Source organism: Thermobia domestica, chromosome 6 (genome assembly GCF_964235325.1).
Source record: "Thermobia domestica chromosome 6, izTheDome1.hap1.1, whole genome shotgun sequence".
Lineage (NCBI taxonomy): Eukaryota > Metazoa > Arthropoda > Insecta > Zygentoma > Lepismatidae > Thermobia > Thermobia domestica.
The window spans coordinates 108,404,199-108,428,100 of NC_137459.1; the positions used below are offsets into that span (position 1 = coordinate 108,404,199).

Here is a 23,902-nt window from a genome sequence, read left to right on the forward strand (position 1 = left end):
TTTACAATTCTTTAAGAATAAGCACATTCCGTACCAGTTTGCGTCAACACAATGCAAATTTCGCGACTTAGTTCCCGATAATCCATATAGCAGTTATAACAACATTTTGTAGTTTTTGCGCTGGGTCGTTTATGAGAAATGAATGAAATGGGGGAATGAGGAAAGTGGAAGAATTCCGAGAAAAACCACGCAATGGTGTTTGTCCACCTAAAATGTTCCGTACCGACGCACCCCTGCATTACCGCAGAGACTCCTTTGCTTCGCTTTTGCCCTGACTAAGCAGATAGTATTCATTCCTTTTAGTGGCAATGTTACACAAGTCGATTTGTGTTTTTAATTTGGTTCTTGTATCATTTCAGATATCCATACTCTGTTTTATACTTAGCCCTCGTAATGTCAATTCACTCTAATTAATGCAACTCCCCCGTTAAGATACATATCAAAGGCAGTTAATTTGTATTTCCTGCTAAGAGAACGCAATATTTTTTTAAAACTGAATATTTCTGGAATAATTTATTTATGTTCATCTGAAATAGGATAGTACGAGAAAAACTTATTTCTGAAGACACCACATCTCGAACTAAATCAATAAGTTAGAAATACAATCAATATGTAAACCCACTAGAAACCTCTGTAACCAGAAGCCCTGAACACACTTTACACACTATTTCTATCTCCTCTGGGCATTATTTCGTATCAGCTTCCGCAAAAATTGCGCAATGTAAAGCAACGGAAAATGCTCAAAATTCAATTATCAGTGTTATGTTTATTATTACTAACTAAAGCGCAGATTTTGCCTTGCTTTAATGCATACCTTTATTGAATGGGTTCTAATTCAAAAAAGACGAAATAATGAAGTTTCCTTTCAATACTTTATATAAATAATTATTATGAGCTGTCAACATTTAACCTAAACGCGCTCTGCTGTTGTGTTGTTTTCTTTCAAGCAGACGAGAAAAGGTGGTCCTTTATATGTGTTTATTAATGTGATTACTCTAAGTTTCCACACAAAATATTATTTTTACTTTTAAATTACGTCCTTGTAAGATGCAATGTGGTACAAAGAAATTTTGAGTTTGAAAATATAATGGAATAGTTTATATAGCAGAACGATGTAACATTTTGTTCTGGAGTTTCGGACAGGTGTAAGTCATTACGTAAGAATGTATACGAATAAATTGGTACATTCTTGTTTTAAGAGGTTAGGTGGGTAATTGATATTATTCGTGGTATTTATGATGCGTTTTTCTGCACATGATTTACATTATGAAAATATGAGTTTCTCAATATTTCCATCTCTTTTTTTTTTATTTCAGAATTATTTACAAGAGTTTTCCACAGAGTTCTTTTGTAAACAAACCAGATAACATACTTTTATTTCAGATTAAACCATTAGTAGTTTTTCTCATAGAAGATTTTGCACTTGATCGTAAATAGTCCGGTTCCATTTTTAAATTATAAATGTTGTGTAAACAGTAAAATAACTTCACTCTTGAACCTACTAATAATAACTCATTATATATAGGTTATTACTAAATATATTGGTAATAGTATACAACAGTGCCTCATGATCTGTGCGCGTGGATACTTCCTACTGTTGCACTACGTATAAAAATGATTTTATTACATTTAGAAGTAGTAAGAAGCATCCACGTGCACGTGACATGCGATATGTGTTTCAAATCCCCCACATATACTCATACACTACGTACAAGGGCACATTATTATTCTTCGCATACCATAAAACACAACGAAACGCAACGCAAACCGACGTACATTTTATTTTATATTACTCAGTAATTAAATGAAAGTCGCATTTTTACCTCATTTTCAAGTTCCTATATCCTCAATGAATAATCCTTAAAAGACTGCACTTCGTGAGTCCTCGCTAAATGATGAGGCACTCTCGTATACTATATCCAATATATTTATAAAATACAAGGGTTAATCATGGTGTGGATATAATTCGTCCTTCATATGTATAATGAAAGAGGCCGGCAGGATTCTGCACACTGTCCACCATCCCCATTGAGTTGTAATAACGGAAACAATCAACCTGGGGTAGCTTTTAGTTTCTCCCCCACTCTTACACATACAAGATCTCCAGTGTTACTTAATTCACAAAATAGGCGGCACGGTGGCTCAGTGGTAGAGCGTTTACTTCCGGTGTTTGGGGTCCCTGGTTCGATTCCAGCTCGTGCCATGTGGACTTTGTGGTGGACAAACATCGTGCTCCTGGGTTTTCTTGGGGTTTCCTCCCACTTTCGTCATTCTACCATTTCATTCATTTCTCATCATCACCGTCTCCTTTAGCCTAACCGGCATAACCGTGGGACGTAAAACAAAATTTTCATTTCATTTTTTTTTTTTTAATTCACAAAATATAGCTGAGCGAGCGAAGGGTGTTAGCAGCTCCTCAGGGCTCGTTTTCTACCCTTATCACAATTTAGACAATAACAAGGTACTAGAATCTTGAACCATGAAACGAGTTGGGGGAGATTCTAAATGTCATGTAAAGAGAAATCGAACCCACCTTCATTCTTATGTGTGCGGGCCAGTTTCTGGAATCTTCCCAACATGTCGCAGTAAGGCTCGAAAGTTAGAATGCATAAACAAGTAAAAATTCCAACAAATATTCAGCGTTATAAGTTACAATGACATGTTTGGTTAGGTTACATGTTTTGTTGGTAATAATCTATGAAAATGCTTCACAACGCTGGTATGGCTACGCTGACATACATGGAAATCCCGTATATTTGTGACCAATACAGAAAGCCTCTGATCAAAGCACAATGTTTTTATTACAATATTGATGTGTAACAGTTTCACCAACTAACTTTGACTTGATCAGACACATTATATATCACATCAGAATGTGTCTATGAAACCAAAGATTTAGTTAGAGACTTTGTGTTATTTCTATTTTGTGTCCTGTGTATTATCTGTGCCTTATTGTGTGAGAGTGGTAATATGACAAGTTGGTAACCAAGAAAGTACCATGTTTTCACTTCCAACTGTATAACAAGGAACTAAGAATACATGTAACAAAAGGATATGGAATCTCGACGTATGTAGAAGTTGTGACACTAATGTTAAAAAGAAATCTATGTTAAAGGGCTACCCGTCGTCACTAACGCACCTGGTCGCTAAGGACGTAGCCCGACGCTGGCCATCCGGCTTCGTTCTGTCCTGAATCCGATTTGATGACAAATTAATTTCTAGTTGTTAGTACAAGCTGACCCAGTGCTTACCGTGAAATAGTTTGATGCACTGAAGTAGTCGGCCCTGTTAAAGGATATGTAAGCGTATTTGAGAGTGAAATGTATTGGGAAAGGGTTGAGATTTACCTTACCCTACTCTACTCACTGTATTCTAACCTAGTACTCAAACTTAACGTGTATTTTATCCTATTAACGTTTGGACCCCAAGATAATCGATCCAGAAGTTTGTTAATGGAGTAAAGCCGTTAACATCTTAAACAAGTAATGGTAACTTTTTGGTGGCTATCCATATCCCATACAGGGGCCGCGGTGGCTCAAGGGTAGTGCGTTCATCTCTGGTGCTTGGGGTCCCTGGTTCGATTCCAGATCGCGCCAAGTGAACTTTGTGGTGGACAAACACCGCGTACGTGGGTTATCTTGAGGTTCTCCCGTTTCCTTCCACTTTATTCATTCCACCATTTCATTCATTATTTCATCATCACCATCTCCTTTAGCCTAGCTGGCATAACTGTGTGACGTAAAACTCAAAAGATTTTCCATATCTTATACACACATTTCACGTGATCTCTGCTGTATTTACCATAGTTTATTTGTTTATTATTATTAGAACAAGTGCACTGCTTTTTTCCGACAATAATTACCAAAATATTATACCAATAATTTACACGACTTGCCAAGAGCATCCACCTACTTCCCGTGCATAAATCATACTTCGGAAATATTCTGTCATTAACCCACTTGTCGTTAATGCATTGCTAAGCTCATTTAGTGGCTATGAATACATACCAGAAGACTACTCCAGGTAATTGGTGCAATCTGTTAAATAGAAATGAGAATAACGGATGTTTTTCCTCGAACTGCTCCTATATTTTTTTTCTTGGGTTGACCATCTCTTAGATTTTTATTACATAACTTTGATTAAAGGGCGTATCTTCAGGGGCAGGTCAGGATTTATATATTTTGACACCCAGAGCTATTAATATTGCGTGACCCTATTGACTAAAAGTGACACGATTCAGTGAAACAATGCCTATAAAGCAGAAAGGGGCAAATAAAATATAGTGTATCCAAAGATTATTTCTGTAAAATAATGGAGTTTTACAACTTCCGCCATTGATATTTGTATTTAGAACATATAGTCCTGTTAAAACGAGATTTGCCATAGCCAGTAGATATAATAATGTAATTTAAAGACTTAAAGAAGGAAAGAGAATAAATATGACTTAATTGTGTAATTCTAGAAAGAGTACAGGTACAACTGCTGAGAAAGAAGTCAAGATTGCAAAATTTTTCAATGTAACAATAATTAAAAAGTGACATAAATTGAACAGAAGTGAAAATCAAGTAAGTACAATAAACCTACCTCAAAAATTTGTGTGTTGGTGGGGGGGAGGAGGTTGTTGTGTCTTTAAACCACGTCAATAATTTAGAGACAAATATCGGTCACGTGATCATCTTTCCAAAGCCATTCTTTATAGGCCCGGCCTCAAACCCCATCGCCCGTAAATCCGAGCCTACTCAGAAGGGTAGAGTGGCTTCAAAATTTATGTCAAAAACAGTATTTCACCAGCCTGCCAAGTTTGAAAGATGAAACTTGGTATATAAACACCTTATTTGTTTTTCAAAATTTTCGTTTTAAGAAGGGGTGGAGAACTTCATGTCTTTATCTAAATAAATGAAAATAAATGTACTATGTTCGCGAATTCCTCCTAGACTGTTGACCGATTTCGATGATTTTTGGTATGTGATTTGACCGTGACCTAACTATTCTTTCTTTTTAAATCTCATTTTCCGCATGGGGGTGAGAAAGCGTGAGGCTGAGTGGGAACGGGATGACGTGTGTAGATCATCGAAAACGACAGATATTAGTGTCCAATTCTTATTTTTCGGAGACATTCAGATGAAGAGTGACACTTCCGATGTAGTGTAAGTTCGAATCCATCCTACATCGGCATAGGGTGAGGAGGTTACGAAATTAATCAAAACCGACCGATATTAGTGCGCAACCCTTTTCGGGGACGGTGAAATAAATAGTGATATTCGTGATGCTGTTTAACGTCGAATTCATCCCCCATTGGTATGGGGGTGAGTAACATATAAAACTAATCTAAAAAGACCGATATTACTGTCCAATTCATGATTTTTTGGGGTTGTTGAGATCAAGTCCATACTATTCCCCTATTGTTGTGGTGCTGAGGGTTATGGGGAAGGGCTCAAGTATTTTCAATATAACCATTCTCTCCGTTCAAGGAACGGGCAATCTAGCTAGTCAAAAATAAAAAAAAAAATAAATTTAATCAAGGTAGATTATTCCATCTGACAACATGGATTACCGCTTAACATTTATCATTTGTGCTAAAACTAACTAACGCTTATATTTCACCTTACGTGTACAATACAACGAACTTCTTACCATAATTCAAATCTCTACCGTACCATGCACAGATCTTCCTCTATGCTTGCGCAAAAGCAGCAAAATGAAAACAATCAACATGGCGCCCATGTGTCAATTTTTATTAAGCAATATTTCAAACAAAATTTGTAATTATTTACAGATAAGGTACTGTCTCCATTACTGGGAATGTTTAATCGATGGTATTACTGAAAATAAAACAAAGAGTGCATCTGTACCTACTCTGAAAGTATCAAATCAGGCTCATCTAGCTATAATGTTTTGTTACTTTAAGGTTAGATTAGGTTCAGTAGGCATTCACTAGAAACATAAACATCACATCCACCACAAGTAAACACTATCTCAGGACATGCTATCAATTACATGAAAACTCGTTAAGGTAACCTTTCTCTCCTGTAAATTTTCCATTTTTACGTATGTGGGAATTTGTTTACGTATTGTGGGAAAGTTGCACAATATAATGAGATCAAAATGCCCTATCGAAAACCATAAACATTGTTGTCATAGGTGACGCAGTGTTGCCAACTCAGCATAAAAATATTTTATTTTAAATAGCATTATATACAAGTGTGCACAGATTTAAAGTGCACTATTATCACTAAACAAAACAGTGAAGTGTAGTGATACAGTGTTGCACACAATTGGAACTATGTGTGCTGAAAATGTACAATGGAGAAGTCTGATATGTGGCAACAGATGGTACTAAAGGAATCTGGGTCTTATATTATGAATTTAGTTTAAATACATAACACAGATAGTATAACAGCAAAATGTCAGCAGTGTCACAAAATATTGATGCATTTGAAAAACAAAATTGAGTGATGCAATTTTTACATCCTGTATCAGCTCCGAATCTATATAGGAGTGTAAAGTGGGATCCGAATCATCATGAAAGAGAAAGATTACAATGAAATGCAAGGTGAAAAGTACAACAAAAACATGTCCGAGGCGGGATTAGAACCCGCGATCCCTAATATGTCAGTTGTCTAGTCTTCTAGACCACACGGCTATCCTGGCCGACTAAAAACGAAATGAGGTAGTAATAAAATAATTATATCTCCAATGTGAATATGGTAATATTACAGTGTACAAACATAATCATATGGTATGTAGAAGAGGTTGTAAAAGAATATGTCACTTAACACCAAAGACAGAAACCAGAAAGTACTGTTCCAAATATTGATAAGATAATCGAGAACCAGTTTAAAGAATTAGAAAACACGTGTTTCTTTCCTCGTGTGTATCATTTTGTTTTCGCGAGTTGACTGCTTATTCATCGGGGCTACAGAAGTATAATGCAATATCCTCACTTGTTTCTAATAAATTCTTTTATTACCCTTTGTTGCCACATATCAGACATCTCTATTGTAGATTTTTAGCACATGTAGCTCCAACAGTATGCAACACTGTACCACTACACTTCACTGTTATATTTAGTGATAATAGTACATTTTAAATCTGTGCACACATGTATATGGTGATATTTCAAATAAAATATTTTTATGTTGAGTTGGCAACACTGTTTGTGGTTTTCTATAAGGCATTTTGTTCTCATTATATTGTGCAACTTTTGTTTTGATAGCTTTAACAATTTTCAAGACATTTTCTTTAAAGGTACACAATTCCATGATATAATTTTTTGGATATTCAAATTTTGAAGGCCCCTAGCTCCTATCCTTCTGTTCCATAGCACCTTAAATTTTGCTCATGTTCATTTCTCATGATGCTCTATCAGATGTGCTATGCGGCAATCAGATTTTAGCGACAACTTGTGGGACTCTCCCGTGTCAGGTCATTATAAGATACATTTACGCAGAGTATCACGTCTTATCTCATTGGCAAGTGCCAAATCAATGTGATGAGTGAGTGAATGAACCGATTTCTGCTTGACTAAGGACAGTTTCCACCCATAAAAAAAAAATTCCATAGGACTTCCTTAAATTTCGAACATTTTCCATATTTAAATCATTATAAGGTACGTTTGTACAGAGATTCATGCCTCTACCTCATTAAGAAGTGCCTAATCAATGCTATGAGCGAGTCAATCAGTGAGTGAACCGATTTCTGCTTGGTTAAGGACAATTTTCACCCATAAAAAATTTCCTTTAGCATATTACTTATATTTCAGACCTTTTCCACACGCAAGTCATTTTAAGGTACCAATATACAGACTTGTACGTCAATACTTCATAAACAAGTACTTAATCAATGTGACGAGTGAGTGCATGAACCGATTTCTGCTTGGCTAAAAACAGTTTTTCACCCATAAAAATTCCCATAGCGCATTCCTCACATTTCGGACTTTTTTCACACTCAAGTCATTATAACGTACCTTTATGTAGAGTTTCACGTCTCTATCTCATTAGAAACTAGCAAACCAATGTAATGAGTGAATGAATGAACCGATTTCTACTTTGCTAAGGACAGTTTTTCATCCATGAAAAATTTCCCATAGCACATTCCTCACATTGCGGACCTTTTTCACACTTAAATCATGTAAGGTACCTTTATGCAGAATATCGCGTCTCACTTAGTCATTGGGAATTACTTAGTCAATTTGATGAGTGAGAGGACGAACCTATTTCTGCTTGGCTAAGGACAGTTTTTTTGCCTATAAAAACTTTCCCATAGACCATTCCTCAAATTTTAGACTTTTTCCATACTCAAGTCAATATAAGGTACCTTTGTGCAGAGTTTCACGTCTCTGTCTGATTGGGAAGTACTTAATCAATTTGATGAGAGAGAGAATGAACCGATTTGTGCTTGGCTAAGGACAGTTTTTCGCCCATAAAAAACTCCCATAGCACATTCCTCACATTTCGGACTTTTTCTATACTCAAATCATTATAGGGTACCTTTATGAAAAGTTTCACATCTCTGTGTCATTGAGAAGTACCTAATGAATGTGATGAGTGAGTGAGTGAAACGATTTTTTTTCCTGGCTAAGGACAGTTTTTTGCCCATAAAAAAAAATCCCATAGCACATTCCTCACATTTCTGACTTTTTCCATGCTCAAGTCATTATAGGGTACCTTTATGCAAAGTTTCACGTGTCTATCTCATTGGGAAGTACCTAATCAATTTGATGAGTGAGTCAGTGAGCCTGAAAACTGCATATTTTAGGGGTCCAGTACTAGAATATTATTGAAGGTAGGAATGTGAGATTTAGTATTTGATTGAGCACATCTCTCGGATATCTCCTTAAATTCTAAATATCAAGTTTCTACCCTTAATAGAATCGTTTTTACAGAGCCATGAAATCGGTGTTTTTAACCAAAACTCTTGTTCGTGTATAATATGCTTATGGCAGTTTTTATTTTCTTCGCGGAACTTGGCTGCCCTGCACTGCCGTGTATGTTGATAAGGTGTTCAAGTGTATATAAATGTGGAGTGGTGCTTATGGAGGTTTACATGTGTTCATGTTTACGTTACTTTTATTGGGAGCGCTAACTTATGGTGCGAGGGGTCTTTGGTGTGAACCTAGCTTCCGTAAGGGTATGAACATGCCGAAGAGACCTCGCGATCGAGGTCGAGGTTTAAGTCGCGGTCGCACCCTTGATACTGGCACAAACACATGGATTCAAATGAGTAAGCGCATGCCGAAGATGTACGCTACATCGCGACCTAGAGGTCGACCGCGAGGGTGAATTAGTGGTTGAGATGATAAACAACCGAATTTGTTTTTACATCGATGTTCAGCGGAAGCATCGCTGTGACTCGTGTTCTCATTGGTTCTCCCTGCTGCGCTGCATGAAATAAAGTCTTCACTTGTTTAGAATTTCGTCTGCAGAGGATTGTGTGTGTCTATGCTCGAGAGGTTTTGCTGCACTATTACATTTGATTATGAAAGACATATTAATAGAACTAGCGATGAATGTTCCAGCAATATGGGATAAGAAACACAAACATCATAATAGACAAGTTTTAAATAGAGAATGGAAGAAATGTGAATGTCAGATAAGTTATTCATATTTGTTTGAGATTTATACTGTAGCTTATTATTATATAAGGTAGTGGCGGTTACAGGGAGGGGGCTTTCGGGCTGAAGTCCGTAAATTGTGGAATTTCTAAAAAAAAAAAAAAAAAAGCTACTGTTGTTAATCTTATCTATGCTTAAAAACTCCATGACCCCTTCCTCCAATTCCGAGATTAATAAAAAAGGGTTTCTTCTAAATTCGTTACTGATATAAGGTAAAGAAATACCTGTATAGACAGGCACGTACCCCAAGGAGGAAACGTCGAATAATGGAATTGCAGTGACGAAACTTCATTTGCTGAAGTTAATAACCCCTCTAAGTTACCTGAAACCTGAGATCATACCTGTTTTTTTTTTTTTTTTTTTTTTTTTCCAACTTTGAAATGATTTCTCGTCTGAATGCTGAAGAGGGCATTTCTTCACAGAAAATTGAAAAAATATAAAAGTCTTTGATTTATTGATAGAGATGAACAAGAGATGAGACTCAAATATTTTTGCGAAACAAGAGACGAGACGTTGGCATTTCTCATATCTCTTGCCGCATCCATCCCTATTTATGGGGTCCTTTCAATTTCAAAATGTGGTTTCACATTGATTTTATGCACTGATGGAATAATTTCACACGCGTCACAGTAATGTTTCTCCTCAAACTGAAAGCTTACAGCGAGGGTGCGACCTTTTCGCTATGTGTGCCCTTCATCCATCGCGACTTAGACATCGAGGTAGCGACCGCGGCTTAAACCTCGACCTCGATCGCAAAGTATCTTCGGTATGCATTTACCCTAAGTTTATGGTGAACAATATTGTGCCCGGGGAGTTCTCTTGTTTCTTTCACATTCTCGTCCACCAATCAATTCTTTTCCTAGTCATTCACTTCTATTAATCATCATCTCCTTTAGACTAAATAGCATCATTGTGAGATATTGAACTAAAGATGGACTAGCCACCATTCACTTACATTGTTAGTGGCAAAAATATGGACAATGGATTGGAGGGATCTATCGCTTGTTAAAGAGGCTAGTCGAACCAATTGAGTTACCAGTGGTATGGCCAAATTTTCTACACTTTGGCGTTTTGTCCCTTCAACTTACCTGCTGGCAATTAACAGAAGCAATACAATATAATGCAGTATTTCAATTCAGGAACATCGACAAATGTATTATACATTTCTTCTTTTTACATTTAATAATTATTCTGTAAGTACTCGCCACTTCAATGTCCAGATTTTTCTGGGTTGTTACATCCTTTTTACGTGCCTTGGTTACTTGAAGAACATTTGGAAAGTATAGAAACAATGTATGTTGTAACAATATTTGATGGGAAATGTAGGAAATAAAAGTGACAAAACTTACCGCAAGTAAAGTATCCACGTCAAAAAGTCAAATAATGATGATGTGTTTTGTGTGAATTCTTCGACAATACCACATTGTGCTGCTGTAGAAGTGTCATAACGTGACGTGTAACGTGCATAATATATATCACATTCATTAATTAAATCTAACAAAAGAGCTAAATTCTTGTAAAAGTTTAGTTTTTGATCTGCAGACACCTGCAAAATGAAAAGAATTTGACAGTTAGAAGCTAACTGTTTTCGTAATCGTACGCAACATAACCCCACAACTCATTAAAAAAAAAAAAAAAAAAAAAAAATCCTTGAAAGAAACAGACACACCGTTTACAAACGGTGATGTTCATTTCAGAAAGTATTATTATATAGCTTTACATTATTAAAGCAGAACTGACTGATAAGTGCATTTGTTATACAGAAATAGTTTATAAAAAGGGTTGGAGATCGTGAACTGGAAAAGAGATCCGACCCAATCAAGCAATAGGATAGTATGAGATTCAAATTTGAATTTAACCTTTCTTTTGAAATAAAATCACAATCGACTTCCCGTGAGTAAATGGCTAGCATCGTTTCTCGGTTGTGTCTCAGACCACACGTTAGGCTTTACTTCCACATCCATGCTAAAAAAGGAGCACTAAAATCAAACCATTCCACCCGATAATCACTGCCCAGTACCATGAACAGAAGATGAAAAATGAGATGATTATTTGCGGAATATTTCCACGAAAACTATATGGTTCTACATATTCTCACATTTTAATTTGTTTCTAATGCATTGATATATGTATTTTTATTACAGCAATTTGTCACTGCCTGCACTCATCAACGGTGAAAATATATTTGAGCCATGTATAGAACTAATGTAAGTATTATATATTCGTACACCAAAAGTGCTAGGTTTTGAATAATGTTTGCAAATAAAAGATTTTTTAAATTAATTGAATAGGCCGTGGTGCAGTCGTGTATAATGAACGTTCTTTCTTAGCAAGTAAAATTCAAGAATAATGAATGAAATGAGTAATTGTAAAAACGTATAAATTAAGGTGTAATTTCTTAAGATCAAGGTGATCATTTTGACAAATGCAGACACTACTTATATTCTGTAGCAGTAATACACGTATTTTCTAAATTAAAAAAAAAAAAAAAACGCATACTTTTCAGTAAAATAATGCATTGTTTCCAGCTTGATAAAAACATAGTTTTTTCTAATGGCTTTAACAGCAGGTGACTAGTAATGACTTCACTCTTAATTTCTGGTCTAATTCTTTCATAATCCAGGTTTACTGTCTAAATCTTGTTAAATAGATGTGTCGACTTTTAGAAGAAAGAAAGACTTCATATTCTTATCAATAAGAAGGCTCTTGTAATTTAAAGATCGTTTCTTTATTTCAAACCTGTATTCTCAAATCTTTATTTTAAAATTTACAGAATTTGACACGAGCAGAGGACATCTAAAAGAAATATGCGTCGACGTTAATTTTAACAATGGTGTAATTGATAGTAGCTACTGTTCAACAAGTGTATAAGGTGATATAGTCTAGCGGCTTACGTCATGGCCTATTGTAACTGGAATTGAAAGTTACGAATTAACAAATATGTCAGATGACCAAATGAACAAATTCTCCGTGGACAAATCCTTTTAGGACAGTTTTCCCTCCTAAGGGCAAAAAAGTCCCGACCTCTACTTGCTCATCCGCCCTCCGAGAAGGCCGTTGGCTCCTGGTAGAGGTTGACTTCTTATCCGGAAGTCAGTTGGTCCCCACCTATATTGGCCACCAAAGACGTTTCCCGCTTTCTCTCGCGAGGAGTTGTATGTTGGGATTTTTTCTTCGTTTAGTATGAGACCCAAATGCATTCCTGAAATCTCTCTAGTACTTTTAGAAAGTTTTGTAGTATTAGTGAATATAAAAGTTTTGGCTCACCTTTGTGTAAAAGATAAATTTATTTAGTCATAATTTTGGACTGGGAAGAGAAATAGACTTTAAGTGTTTTATTAACGGTAAATTTTTAATATTCGAAATGGCTGGATTTGATTCATATAATTAATATCTAATAGTCCTAGCTTCGGTTGAGATGTGTAGGGGAAAAAATAGGACCTAGCTTAATCGCTTTCTCGTCAGAAAGTAGTATATTCAATCTATTTTATGAAGATCTGCAGTCTCATTTTCAAAATAAAATTTAAAACAATGAACCAACTGTATGTGATAAGTATTACTTTCTTTAGTACATTCGATAAAAGTATTTGGTCGCTGTTCTTTGTGTAATGTGTTTCTGTGTGTCGAGATATGTGAATTTAATCTAACCAAATTTATATGTAATGGTTACATAGTTTTATTGTCATCATTGTTTTCAGTACCCTGATGCACCAGGCTTCCACCACAATCGTTATAACACACGACGCAACCTACCTGTGCGAGAGCAGCTTAAAGCATCTTGGTTGTTTGCAATTATTGGCTGTGCATTATTTTCTGGAGGAGTGTGGATCTTAATTTATAATGAGGTAAAATAGTCATAACTATTTTGGTATTGGGTTTCTCATGAATAAGTACATTACTACAAGGGAAAAAATATTTTGTTTGAGCTCCTTTGTGGCTAAGCGGTTAGCGTACGCGCCTTTGGCTGGGAGACCCGGGTCCGATTCCCGGCGGGAGCTCATGTGGTTCGGATTCCGCGTTAATCCGTAGGTCCACGTCTCATATAACCTCGCTGCTGAAAGGGGCGCTAAACTAAAAACATAACATAACATAAAATATTTTGCGAATATGTGAACATGCGTTGCGCCAAATGCTGCTAAAAATGTATTATTCTAGGAGATATTTTCAAGAAGTTCAACGGTTTTACTCATGTCTCATCCTTTAAGGATTCCATATACGTACACAGATTTCGTTCGTGGTGTAAGGTTATGTTGCAGTTGTTTTTAGCTCTCGTACTTCACGAACTCAAGTTTTTCTTTTCTTCTTCAATATTAGGATTTGTAAGCTAATAAACGTGGACTAAACGTTCAACTGAAAATTGAACCTGGGCTCACAAACAAAAGTAACCGTGCTAACCATATTATCACATAGTTTCTGTTATATACAGAGTCTTAAAGGAAAAATGGTGAGACTGCTGGGCAAGATTACGGTACTTGGCTGGTTGAATCATACATTGTTTGTTTTGCCAACTCAAAGAGTTTGTTTATGTTATGAACAGCTAACAGGGAGAGCAGGTAGTCGCACAGTGTGATGGTTTTCCAATACAAGTGGAAGGGCAAGCTGAAAAATTACACAGAACATATGAGTGAAGAGGTCAGGAAGGTCACGAAATTTATATATTGTTGATTTGTTGTCATCAGTGAGTTAAATAGTAACTTCGCGAGGAACTACTGACGTTTAGTGTACGGGAAATGTATTCTTGATCAAGATCGGTGACAACCACGTGTGCAGGAAAGAGCCGCGTGGAACACAAATCAGTGATTACAGTCCAAAGACAGTTTAAACGCCAATATCAGAAACCACTACCACTTGCAAACAACATATGGCGTTGGTCAGTGGTCGAAGTGAGATGGTATGCGGTGATATGCCATAAAGCTTCTGGTTTTTCAGTGATCAAGACATACAGTCACTGAAAAGTGGATGCTAATATAGCTTTAATAAATACACCACCGAATTTATTAAACACATTTTTACATACAATAATTGACGAATAGCTTTCCACGTCAAAGATGTTATTTCTTATGTAGAAACAATTTCCAAGTTGCCAATACCAACATTTTTATTTTTCCTACCTTTTGTTTTTAAAATGAGGTGTCTATAAAGAAATTCACCGTTTGTTCCTACGCAAGAACTTGTGTTGGTTATGGGGCCGCGGTGGCTCAGTGGTAGTGCGTTCACCTCTAGTGCATGTGGTCCCGCCTTCAAACCCTGCTCCCGCCAAGTGAACTTTGTGGTGGACAAACACCGTGTGGGTGAATTTCCTCGGAGTTCTCTCATTTCCTCCCACTTTCTTCATTTCTCATCTTCACCGTCTCCTTTAGCCTAACCGGCATAACCGTGGGACGTAAAACTCAAAAATTTCGATTCATTTTTGTGTTGGTTATCTGGATTACAGATAAGGGTCACATGACAGAAAGGAATCAATCATGGACCAAGTCCAAACAAAAAGTAGTGTATTGAGGCGACTCGCTTAAACTGAACTCGGAAAGTATTGTTATGAATTCGTCGGGACTTCTACAATGATAAAGAAATACATAAGAGTCCGGTATTTACGAGAAAAATATAGTTTACGCAATCAAAAAATCTGTTCTCATTAAAAAGTATGTTTGCGTCTTTCTAATAATTGGACAACACTGTGAATGCGTGTAAGGTAATTCTCTGTGTGCGTGAGTGTATTTCTAATATTTAGATCTTTGTGACGATTGCTTCTATTTCAATCTGATATTGTTAGTTAATAGAAGTTAAATATTTTCAATGTGGAGAATTTTTTAGTAAAATTAAAAAGAAAGCCTCTCTCTTACATGCTTACCCAACAAATTCATTTATCAGGAAGTTTATCCTCATAACATGGTTATCTATTTTTAAAAAATGCATAATGGAAGGGTCAAATTTGAAGAACATATGTGGCTGACATACAATAATGGTGGATTCGGTTGTTCTATATGTCCAAGTGCGAAGGGAATTTGGGGTCCATTCAAATCTGGAAATTTGAACATATGTGGATTTAATAGTTGTCTGCTGTGGAGAGGGGCGGACCTTATGGGGGTCTGTAATACCTCTCAGTCGAGTGGAGGTCCGGGAGTTGTCTTGTGAGAAATTGTTTACAAATTGTTAATACAAAAACTCGGTTTTTGAGCATTTTCGAGTATAATTCTCTATAAAACAACATAAGGGGATATTTAAAAAAAAAAAAAAAAAATCTGAGAAAGCTGGAGCCGAGGGCAAACCCTCTCCATGCTCCCTTTCCTCGTAACTACGGATAAGATCTGCCATAGTTTTGAGTCATTATGTAAATAGAAATGCAATCTTTTAGGCAACTTATCCTCACTGCATTTAGATAGCCGGTATGTCGAATCAAAATTGTAATAAAACATACCGCCTCTGCTTTTTCCCCCACTTCGAACACTGGTGTTGGTACAAAAATTTGATGAAACAAATAGTATAACAAAACAATATTCTGCTGGCAGACCGCGTACATCAAAAGAAACTGTGAAAAGAATAACACAGTCTTGTGTTCGTAGTCCACTGAAATCAATTGCATGCCGCAGTACCCAGTTAAGCCTACAACGTGATTTGCAAGAGGCCACGGTAGCATAAATACAAAATGCAACTCTTTCAGGAAGCAAAACTAGAAGGCAACGCACGAAAACGTGAATTTGCTGGAAACTTCCTTTAGAGAATTAATACCATTGATCGAACTTTTATCTCGTACCCTTTTCAATAGATGCGTTAATTGACAGAACTGTCTCATATGAGAGTATGAATAACTACATGTCATACCTAAAAACGTTAGAGACTCAGCCAAGGTCAACGTCTGGTATGGTCTGACGAAGAATCTAATCATTAGACCCTTTCCCTTCGCCAGCCGAACTGCCTCTGCAAATTCATATCTGGACATATTGGAACTGTTTTTTCTTCCCACAAGTCGAGACCATGGATACACACCTACTTCTGAAATTATCTTCCAGCACAACGGGGCACCCTCTCACTTCCTTCGTATTGTTTCACGTGATTTGGATGTCCGTTTTGGAGATCAATGGATCAGACATCAAGTACCTATTTCTTGGCTCCCAAGAAGCCCCAACCTCACGTCATTGGCTTTTTTCTTGCAGGATTTTATCAAAGAAATCGTGCGTTGTGTTAAAATCGATAATGGGAACCACCTGCAAGCAACAATAAATGAGGCAATTGGCACTATTACGCCAGATATGCTCGACAGAGTCTGATGTAAAGTTGAACATCGCCTGGACGTGTGTCGTGGTGCAAATGGTGCACACGTAGATATATAATGACACATAAACACATTCACACTTTCTTTTGGTCCAGTATAGTGCTTTCTGCTAGCACTGCGTTTATGTTTGCATTGAATAAGCTATTTTACTTACTCCAAAAAACAGCGTATTATTCAACCACCCAAGTACCATCACCACACGGAACCCTACCACCCTTTCTCGTCGACTCTGTATTTTATAGAGTAATGATTAACTAAAAGAGAAGCAACAGAGAGTACTATCGTGGCACAAGTAATACAACTAACAATATAATTTTCGCGGAAAAGATTGAGCGGCTGCACAAGTTTACTCTTAACTTTCAGCTGTGTTACACCGTGGTTTTGATCATAAAATTTTCAAAGTATGAGATGTTTTGATAGCGTTAAACGATGATTATCAAATCAAGTAATGCTTTTTTTCCAAGTAATCGACTCTTTAATGCTTGTTTCCTGCAGTTATAGATTCAGCTTTAAGATAGGTCAAAGTGAAAGGTAGAAGAAATAAATAAAAAAGAAATTCAAGGGTTTCATATGTGTTAGTAAGTAAATAATTTTATGAAGTGAAGGAAATTTATAAGTAAAAAAGTTACATCTTTAAAATTTCATTTGTACTTCAAAAATGGATAAATGTGTTAAATTTATAGATATTTATACGTAACGCTTAAGTATGTTCGATGTTCTGGATCGTTTTTCTCAGCTTACTTAACATATAGCCAAATGTGATTTTTTTTAAAAATGTGAATTATTCACAACAAAAGCGTTAACGGTGTATATATTACGAAGAAAGGAAATAAGTGTCATTTTCGCCTGTAATGGTTTTACACTTGTTGATACGTTACTGACATACTTTCTGTTATACACCCTGAATCATCTTGGCAAATAGAAGCTTAATTAAACTTAAAATTGTTTTTTCAGAAAATCGTATATGCCCTTTTTATGCGTCGTCCTCTGTTAACGAATGCGCGTAATATGGACAAAATAGTTGGACTGTTTTCGAGAAAATAATAATATCTATTCATCAGTAAATTAGCTTTATTTCAGCGAGCTGAAAAATCATCCAAAAAATCTAAGTTTGAATTTGTTACCAATCCGTTGAAGCATAAAGAGACTACATCTGTGCAAGACATCTTAAATTCGCTTTTTTCACGTGAAGAAATCATACAACATGCAAGTTCGTTGAAGTCTCGTCTAACTTTTTTCCTAAGTTGTAAGATTTTCTTCACTTACATAGATTATTATTAGTGCCTACGAAGGGCTATGGCAGACCAGATTTTCAGTTTAATGATTCGTTGTTGGCTAGTTTTAGTTCCAATAAATTTCCAGTTGTCTCACGATTCTGGGTGTATGCAAAAACTCCTACTGCAGCTCCAAAAATGTAAATAAGTTAAAAGTTTGATCAATTTTTGCAATTGTCTCCGAGTTAGTTACCTTTACTTATTTTCCTTCCTTCATTCCTATACGTAATTCTTCATAGATTTCTTTCTACTCTTTTCTTTGTTTTAGGGCCGTGCAGTTCACACGACACGTTCTCTGGATGAAGCTTTGAAAGCTGTTGTGCCTCTGCAAAGTACGTCTGTTGTTATCGAGGAAAATAATGGTAAACTCGTTTATTTAACTGGAACATTGGATATTCGTGAACCATTAGCTGAACCCGAGTATGGTGTTTCTTTTCCATCTGTCAAATTAAAACGTCGAGTACAAATGTACCAATGGATTGAAGAAGAACCTTCAAAGTAAGTGAATTTTAAGCTTCACTAGTAGATCCGAATAGCGTCAACTATTCTTACAAGGGACGTATGCGAAACGTGACAGCTAGATATTTATGAAAATTGGTACCGTGACTAATTGTGGATCGCTAATCATCGTGGTGATAGTAACTCAGTGCGGAAATGCCTTGTTTACTCGTTACGTGTTATATACCAACTAGTGACCGAGTGAGGCTGTGATGAGTTATACCCCAAAAACGCCAGAAAAAGGCACAAAATGAAAAACATGTGCAGGTAACTTAATACCTACGGGAGGAGGACACGTGGCGAAGAACACAGCAGTACTGTCACACAAGCAGTGTTGACATCCCAACATAAACTTATAGTTTTTCAAATAGAACGTATACCATTTATGGCATCAAAACAATTGGCATAAAACGTGAAAGAAAATAAGCAAAAAATGGGCTATCAGTGTTGCCAAATAAGGGAGATATAAGGCTCTAAAATTGAGAAATTATTGGATCCGTACAGAGAAACGAACAAATGTGCAACAACAACAACACTGCAGAAGGAATTAATGTACAGTATTGAATAAACCACAGCATGCACAGCATCCAGGCCCGTATTTAGATAAGTGCTACTCTGTGCTCGAGCACAGGGCGGCGGAATTTAGGGGACAATGTAGGGGGCAAAATTTTAGATTTTTTTAAAGATTCACAATAAAGTAGGTATAATATTTAAAACTAGCAACCCGCGAAAGCGCGAGAAAATATGTTAATGTGTTTAAATAGTTTATCTGATTATATTTAAAAAGTCATCCTCCCCCCCCCTCCCCCCCACACACAAGGAGTAAGGATGAACATCATAAAAACTGATACCGTTAAACCCAGCGACCTCGAAAACTATGAATTCAACACTATATTCGATTACATTTAAAACCTCACCCCCTCTCTGGGGAGTGGAGTATGACCTTGAAGTTGAATTGGATTAAAACTCATTATTTATCTCAGCGACCCCAAAAACTATGAATTCAACTCTAATATGGGTCGTTTTCGGGGGGCGGCAAATTTTTTAGAGCACATAGGCACACAATATATAAATACGGGGCTGGCAGCATCCAGTAACTAACGGGCTTGATATGTCATGTCGAGTGTGCGGCTAGAGCTAGAAATGTACGTATTTTGCCATACTATCTATGATTTTTCTGTTGTATGTATAGGTGTATTATGCTAAAATATTTTGTGCTTGTATATTACTGGTAACCTAAATGCAGTATGTTTTATCATCATCGTTGTCTCACATGCTAACGTTTCCTATACTCTCGACAGACACTTATCACAGGTCATTAATCTTTTCGAATCGATTCTAACGTACTTTCTTGTCACAGATTTGTTACCTTTCATGCTACAACTTTTCTGTACTCTTTTCAGGCGCTATGCTGTCGTTTCTGTGGTTGAAATGCCTGTAGGATTTTATGCAGTGTTGCAATCCCAAAACAGTTCGTTTTATAGGCCTCTCGGGAATGGTTCGAGATATTGATTTCACACAAACGCCATTGGAATTGCTGGGCTACAGGAAGATTTGCTGTTCACATTTACGCATTATGTCACATAGGATTTTTTCTTCCTACGGCTACTCTAACATGTGCTCGTTTTGAGTGAATTCCTTATCAAACCTGTTAGTCACTGTATCTTGTGCATGCTGTAGTATACTCTCTATTGCATATATGAGTTCCTGATGCAGTGTTGTTGCACATTTGTTCGTTTCTCTGTACGGATCCCATAATTTCTCAATTTTAGAGCCTTATATCTCCCTTATTTGGCAACACTGATAATCCATCTTTTGCTTAATTTCTTTCACGTTTTATGTCAATTGTTTTGATGCAATAAAATGATAAACGTTCTATTTGAAAAATTATAAGTTTGTGTTGGGATGGCAACACTGCTTGTGTGACAGTACTGTTGTGTTCTTCGTCACGTGTCCTCCTCCCGTAGGTATCAAGTTACCTGCCCACATTTTTCATTTTGTGCCTTTTTCCGGCATTTTTGGGGTATAACTCTTCACAGCCTCACTCGGTCACTGCTTGGTATATGTATTATACGTAACGAGTAGACAAAGCATTTCCGCACTGAGTGACTATCACCACGATGATTACCGATCCACAATTAGTCACGGTACCAATTTTCATAAATATCTAGCTGTCACGATTCGCATACGTCCCTTGTTAGATTCTTAGTTTCAAATACTCCGTCTAGTAGTTGAATTGTTGAAATTAGGTTGAGGATGAATAAAATGTAGGCATTTTCTTGTCCATTAGAGGTCGAAGTTCGCAAAACTCTTATCGAAAGCCTAAAGTTCAAGAAAAATTTCATTGTCCAAATTTCAGTTTTCAACACTGAACTATTTCGGAGATTCAGGAGGCACGGTAGCTTAGTGGTAGAGCGCTTACCTCTGGTGCGTGGGGTCCCTGGTTCGATCCCCGACCAAGTAAGTTTGAGGTGGACAACACGTATGCGTGGGTTTTCTCGGAGTATTCCAGTTTTCTCCCACTTTCTCATTTCACTATTTTTTCCATCATCATTCACTCGCTTTAATCATCGTTTCCCTTAGCCTAAAAAGCATAATTGTGGGACTTTATATTGAAAGTAGCTTTGCCCCCAGACCCCCGCGTTTGCTCGGCCTACGGCCTCGCATCTCTTACGTGTCAGCCTTTGCATCAACAGTGAATTTCGTGCATTTGCTCTTCATATTCTCTCAATTTGCCCAGCTGGAGGCCTCGCCCCCGCCTCCACCCCCACCTTTGCTCGGCCTACGACCTTGCACCTCTTAAACACAATTCTACCGAATTTCAAGTTTCTTTTCCTATTTCAACTATCTAAAAGGTAATATTTTGTATCCCAAGAAAATGCCCATTTAAATAACATAGGGATTTTTCATCCTCTTTAGACCCCTTAAAAATTAAAAATATTCACTTTTGGTAATTTTTCTGTATGATAGTCCCTGAAGGTTACAATCATGCCAGATTTCATCACTCTAATCCTGCCGGAAGTGCCTAAACATTTTGGGGTGTAGAAGACGTCCCGTATAAATAACATGGGAAAGAATTTTCAGTTCCCCATAAAACCACTCTACGGTTGGAAATTTTTATTTCTGATGATTCACTTAGGTAACGATAACGAAAACGTACAAGCATACTGAATTTCAAATTTTAACTATAGTCCATTATAAAACATGAGATTATAGGTCCAAAGAAAGACCCATTTAAATAACGTAGGGAAATTATTCATCCTCCCTTTAGACCTCCTAAAAATTAAAAATATTCACTTTTGGCAATTTTCCTGTCGTTTAGTCCTAGAGAGCTAAAATCATGCCAAATTTCAACTTTCCATGTCAATCGGAAGTACCCCTTTAATTTATGTCAGTTCATGTAGTTTTATATGTAGTTAGGATATTTCATTTCATTTCTTTCCTTCTATGTTTCGAAGATTGGTGATCAAAAAATAAAATAAAATAGAAATAAATAGCTTTTCCTCTCTCCCTTAATGGTTGAATTTTGAAGCATTTCGTCGTGTCTACAGCTTATGATTCAAGGAAGGCATTTGTACATCTCTTTTTAAGTTCATAACACAAAGTTTTCGGAGATCTGGAAAACTGTGAGATAAGGATCAACCTTCTTTTCCACTTTAGGGGTCGAATTTCTGTAAACCTAATCTTATCTACAGCCCAATTTGTAAGAACGTATGTACAAAATTTCAACTTGATACGACAGTTTCGGAGAACTGGTAATGAGTGTCAGTAGATGGTTAGAATTGGTTAAAATAGAGAAATTGAACTGTCAAGTAATTTCCCTGTGCATTTACTTTCATAGTACCTTTTATAGTGTCGTTATCCACCCTTGACTAATGTACTCTTCTATGTTTATAATCTCGGAGACTCTGGTCTCCGGTACGAGATTTTTGAAATCGCACAATCTGATCTAGAATTGAGTCTAGAGTGACCAGATTTTGAAAATAAATAAATAATATTAATGATGAATAAAAGGCACTCACCAAACTTGCATAATTGAATTCCAATTAGGGATAGCCATTGTTATGTCGTTGTTCATGCAGTGGGAAAGAAGTCTCTAGTTTTCGTAACAGGGTAGATTGATTTAAATCACTTGATTTTTTAAAAATAAAAATCGTTGATTTAAATCAAATTCCGTAATAAATTAATTTAAAGTTAAAATAAGTAAAATCTCGTTTCTGTTTGTTATTTTGATTATGGAAGATACTAATCATAATATAATGAGACTCAAATGTATGTTCAACACAGTATGAAAACGAGTGTTTCATGTAGAGGATGATTGGGGAAAATCCCGTTTTGAACGGATAACGGAGGAATCCTGCTTTCTTCCCTTCGTAACATAAGGTTTTTAAATCGTTAACTATTCCAACGGGGAAATCATCACCACCATTTAAGACGAAAATTCTTTTGTGGGCACCTCTGTTTGTTCCCAGATAATAGGGTCGTATCTAGAGGGATCCGATCCCCTCCCCGATTTTTTTTTAAAGTTTTTATAACTTTAGGCGGAATTTATGAATTTTATATGTATTTCGCGCCGCAAGCTAGTTCCGATTTTTTAAAATATGCCCCTGCCAAATATCGGTAACTTTTGTGAAAAAAAAAAAAAAAAAAAAAAGTGTCATGTTGATAAACGTTGCTGTACTTTTTCCTTAATGCTTAAGAAACACTTTGGGATGGAAATAGGTTAACGATTGGGGATTAATTCAGAATTCAACCCCAATACTTTTACTTAGTTGGCATAATAAACAGTTAATACTAATTCGTAATGTTTCTTCTTCAGTTCGCGACTTGTATTATACGAAGAGAAAGATTTGATTTAAATAAAAAAAAAATCGATTTAAATCAAAAAGATCAACAAAAATGATTTTTTAAATAAAAATCATGATTTTTTAAATAAAAATCATGATTTTTTCCACCCTGTTTCGCAATAGCCAGAAACATGGAGTTTACTATGTAGCATTCTGTACGAAACATATGGTACTGTTTTACAAAATTTCGAAAGATTTCGAAATGAAGCCTCAACTATGGGATTTAAGAACATATAAAAATTATAATTACGAACCAGAAACGGGATGATTGTTTTAAAAGGAGGCATTTTGTGTGCGGTTTGCATTTCTTATCGGGACACCGGATGACTTTCTGTAAAAAAGGAACAATTCCATTAAAAACGGGACATTTGATCATCTATATTCATTCCCTCACCACACT

General features: G+C 36.4%; 1 protein-coding gene across 3 annotated transcripts in view; it reads left to right on the top strand.

Annotated features, from left to right (window-relative positions):
* The first annotated feature begins 885 nt into the window (after nucleotides 1–885).
* Nucleotides 886–23,902, top strand: part of Tmem43 (Transmembrane protein 43) — a 33,780-nt gene continuing 10,763 nt past the window's right edge. Inside the window, exons 1-4 of one of the 3 annotated variants that reach the window (XM_081761955.1) lie at nucleotides 886–960; nucleotides 11,758–11,820; nucleotides 13,312–13,458; nucleotides 18,426–18,655. In XM_081761955.1, coding sequence (XP_081618081.1) covers nucleotides 11,806–11,820; nucleotides 13,312–13,458; nucleotides 18,426–18,655 — 392 coding nt within the window. In that variant the 5' untranslated portion in view covers nucleotides 886–960; nucleotides 11,758–11,805. The other 2 variants (XM_081761954.1, XM_081761956.1) reach the window with 2 other exon arrangements.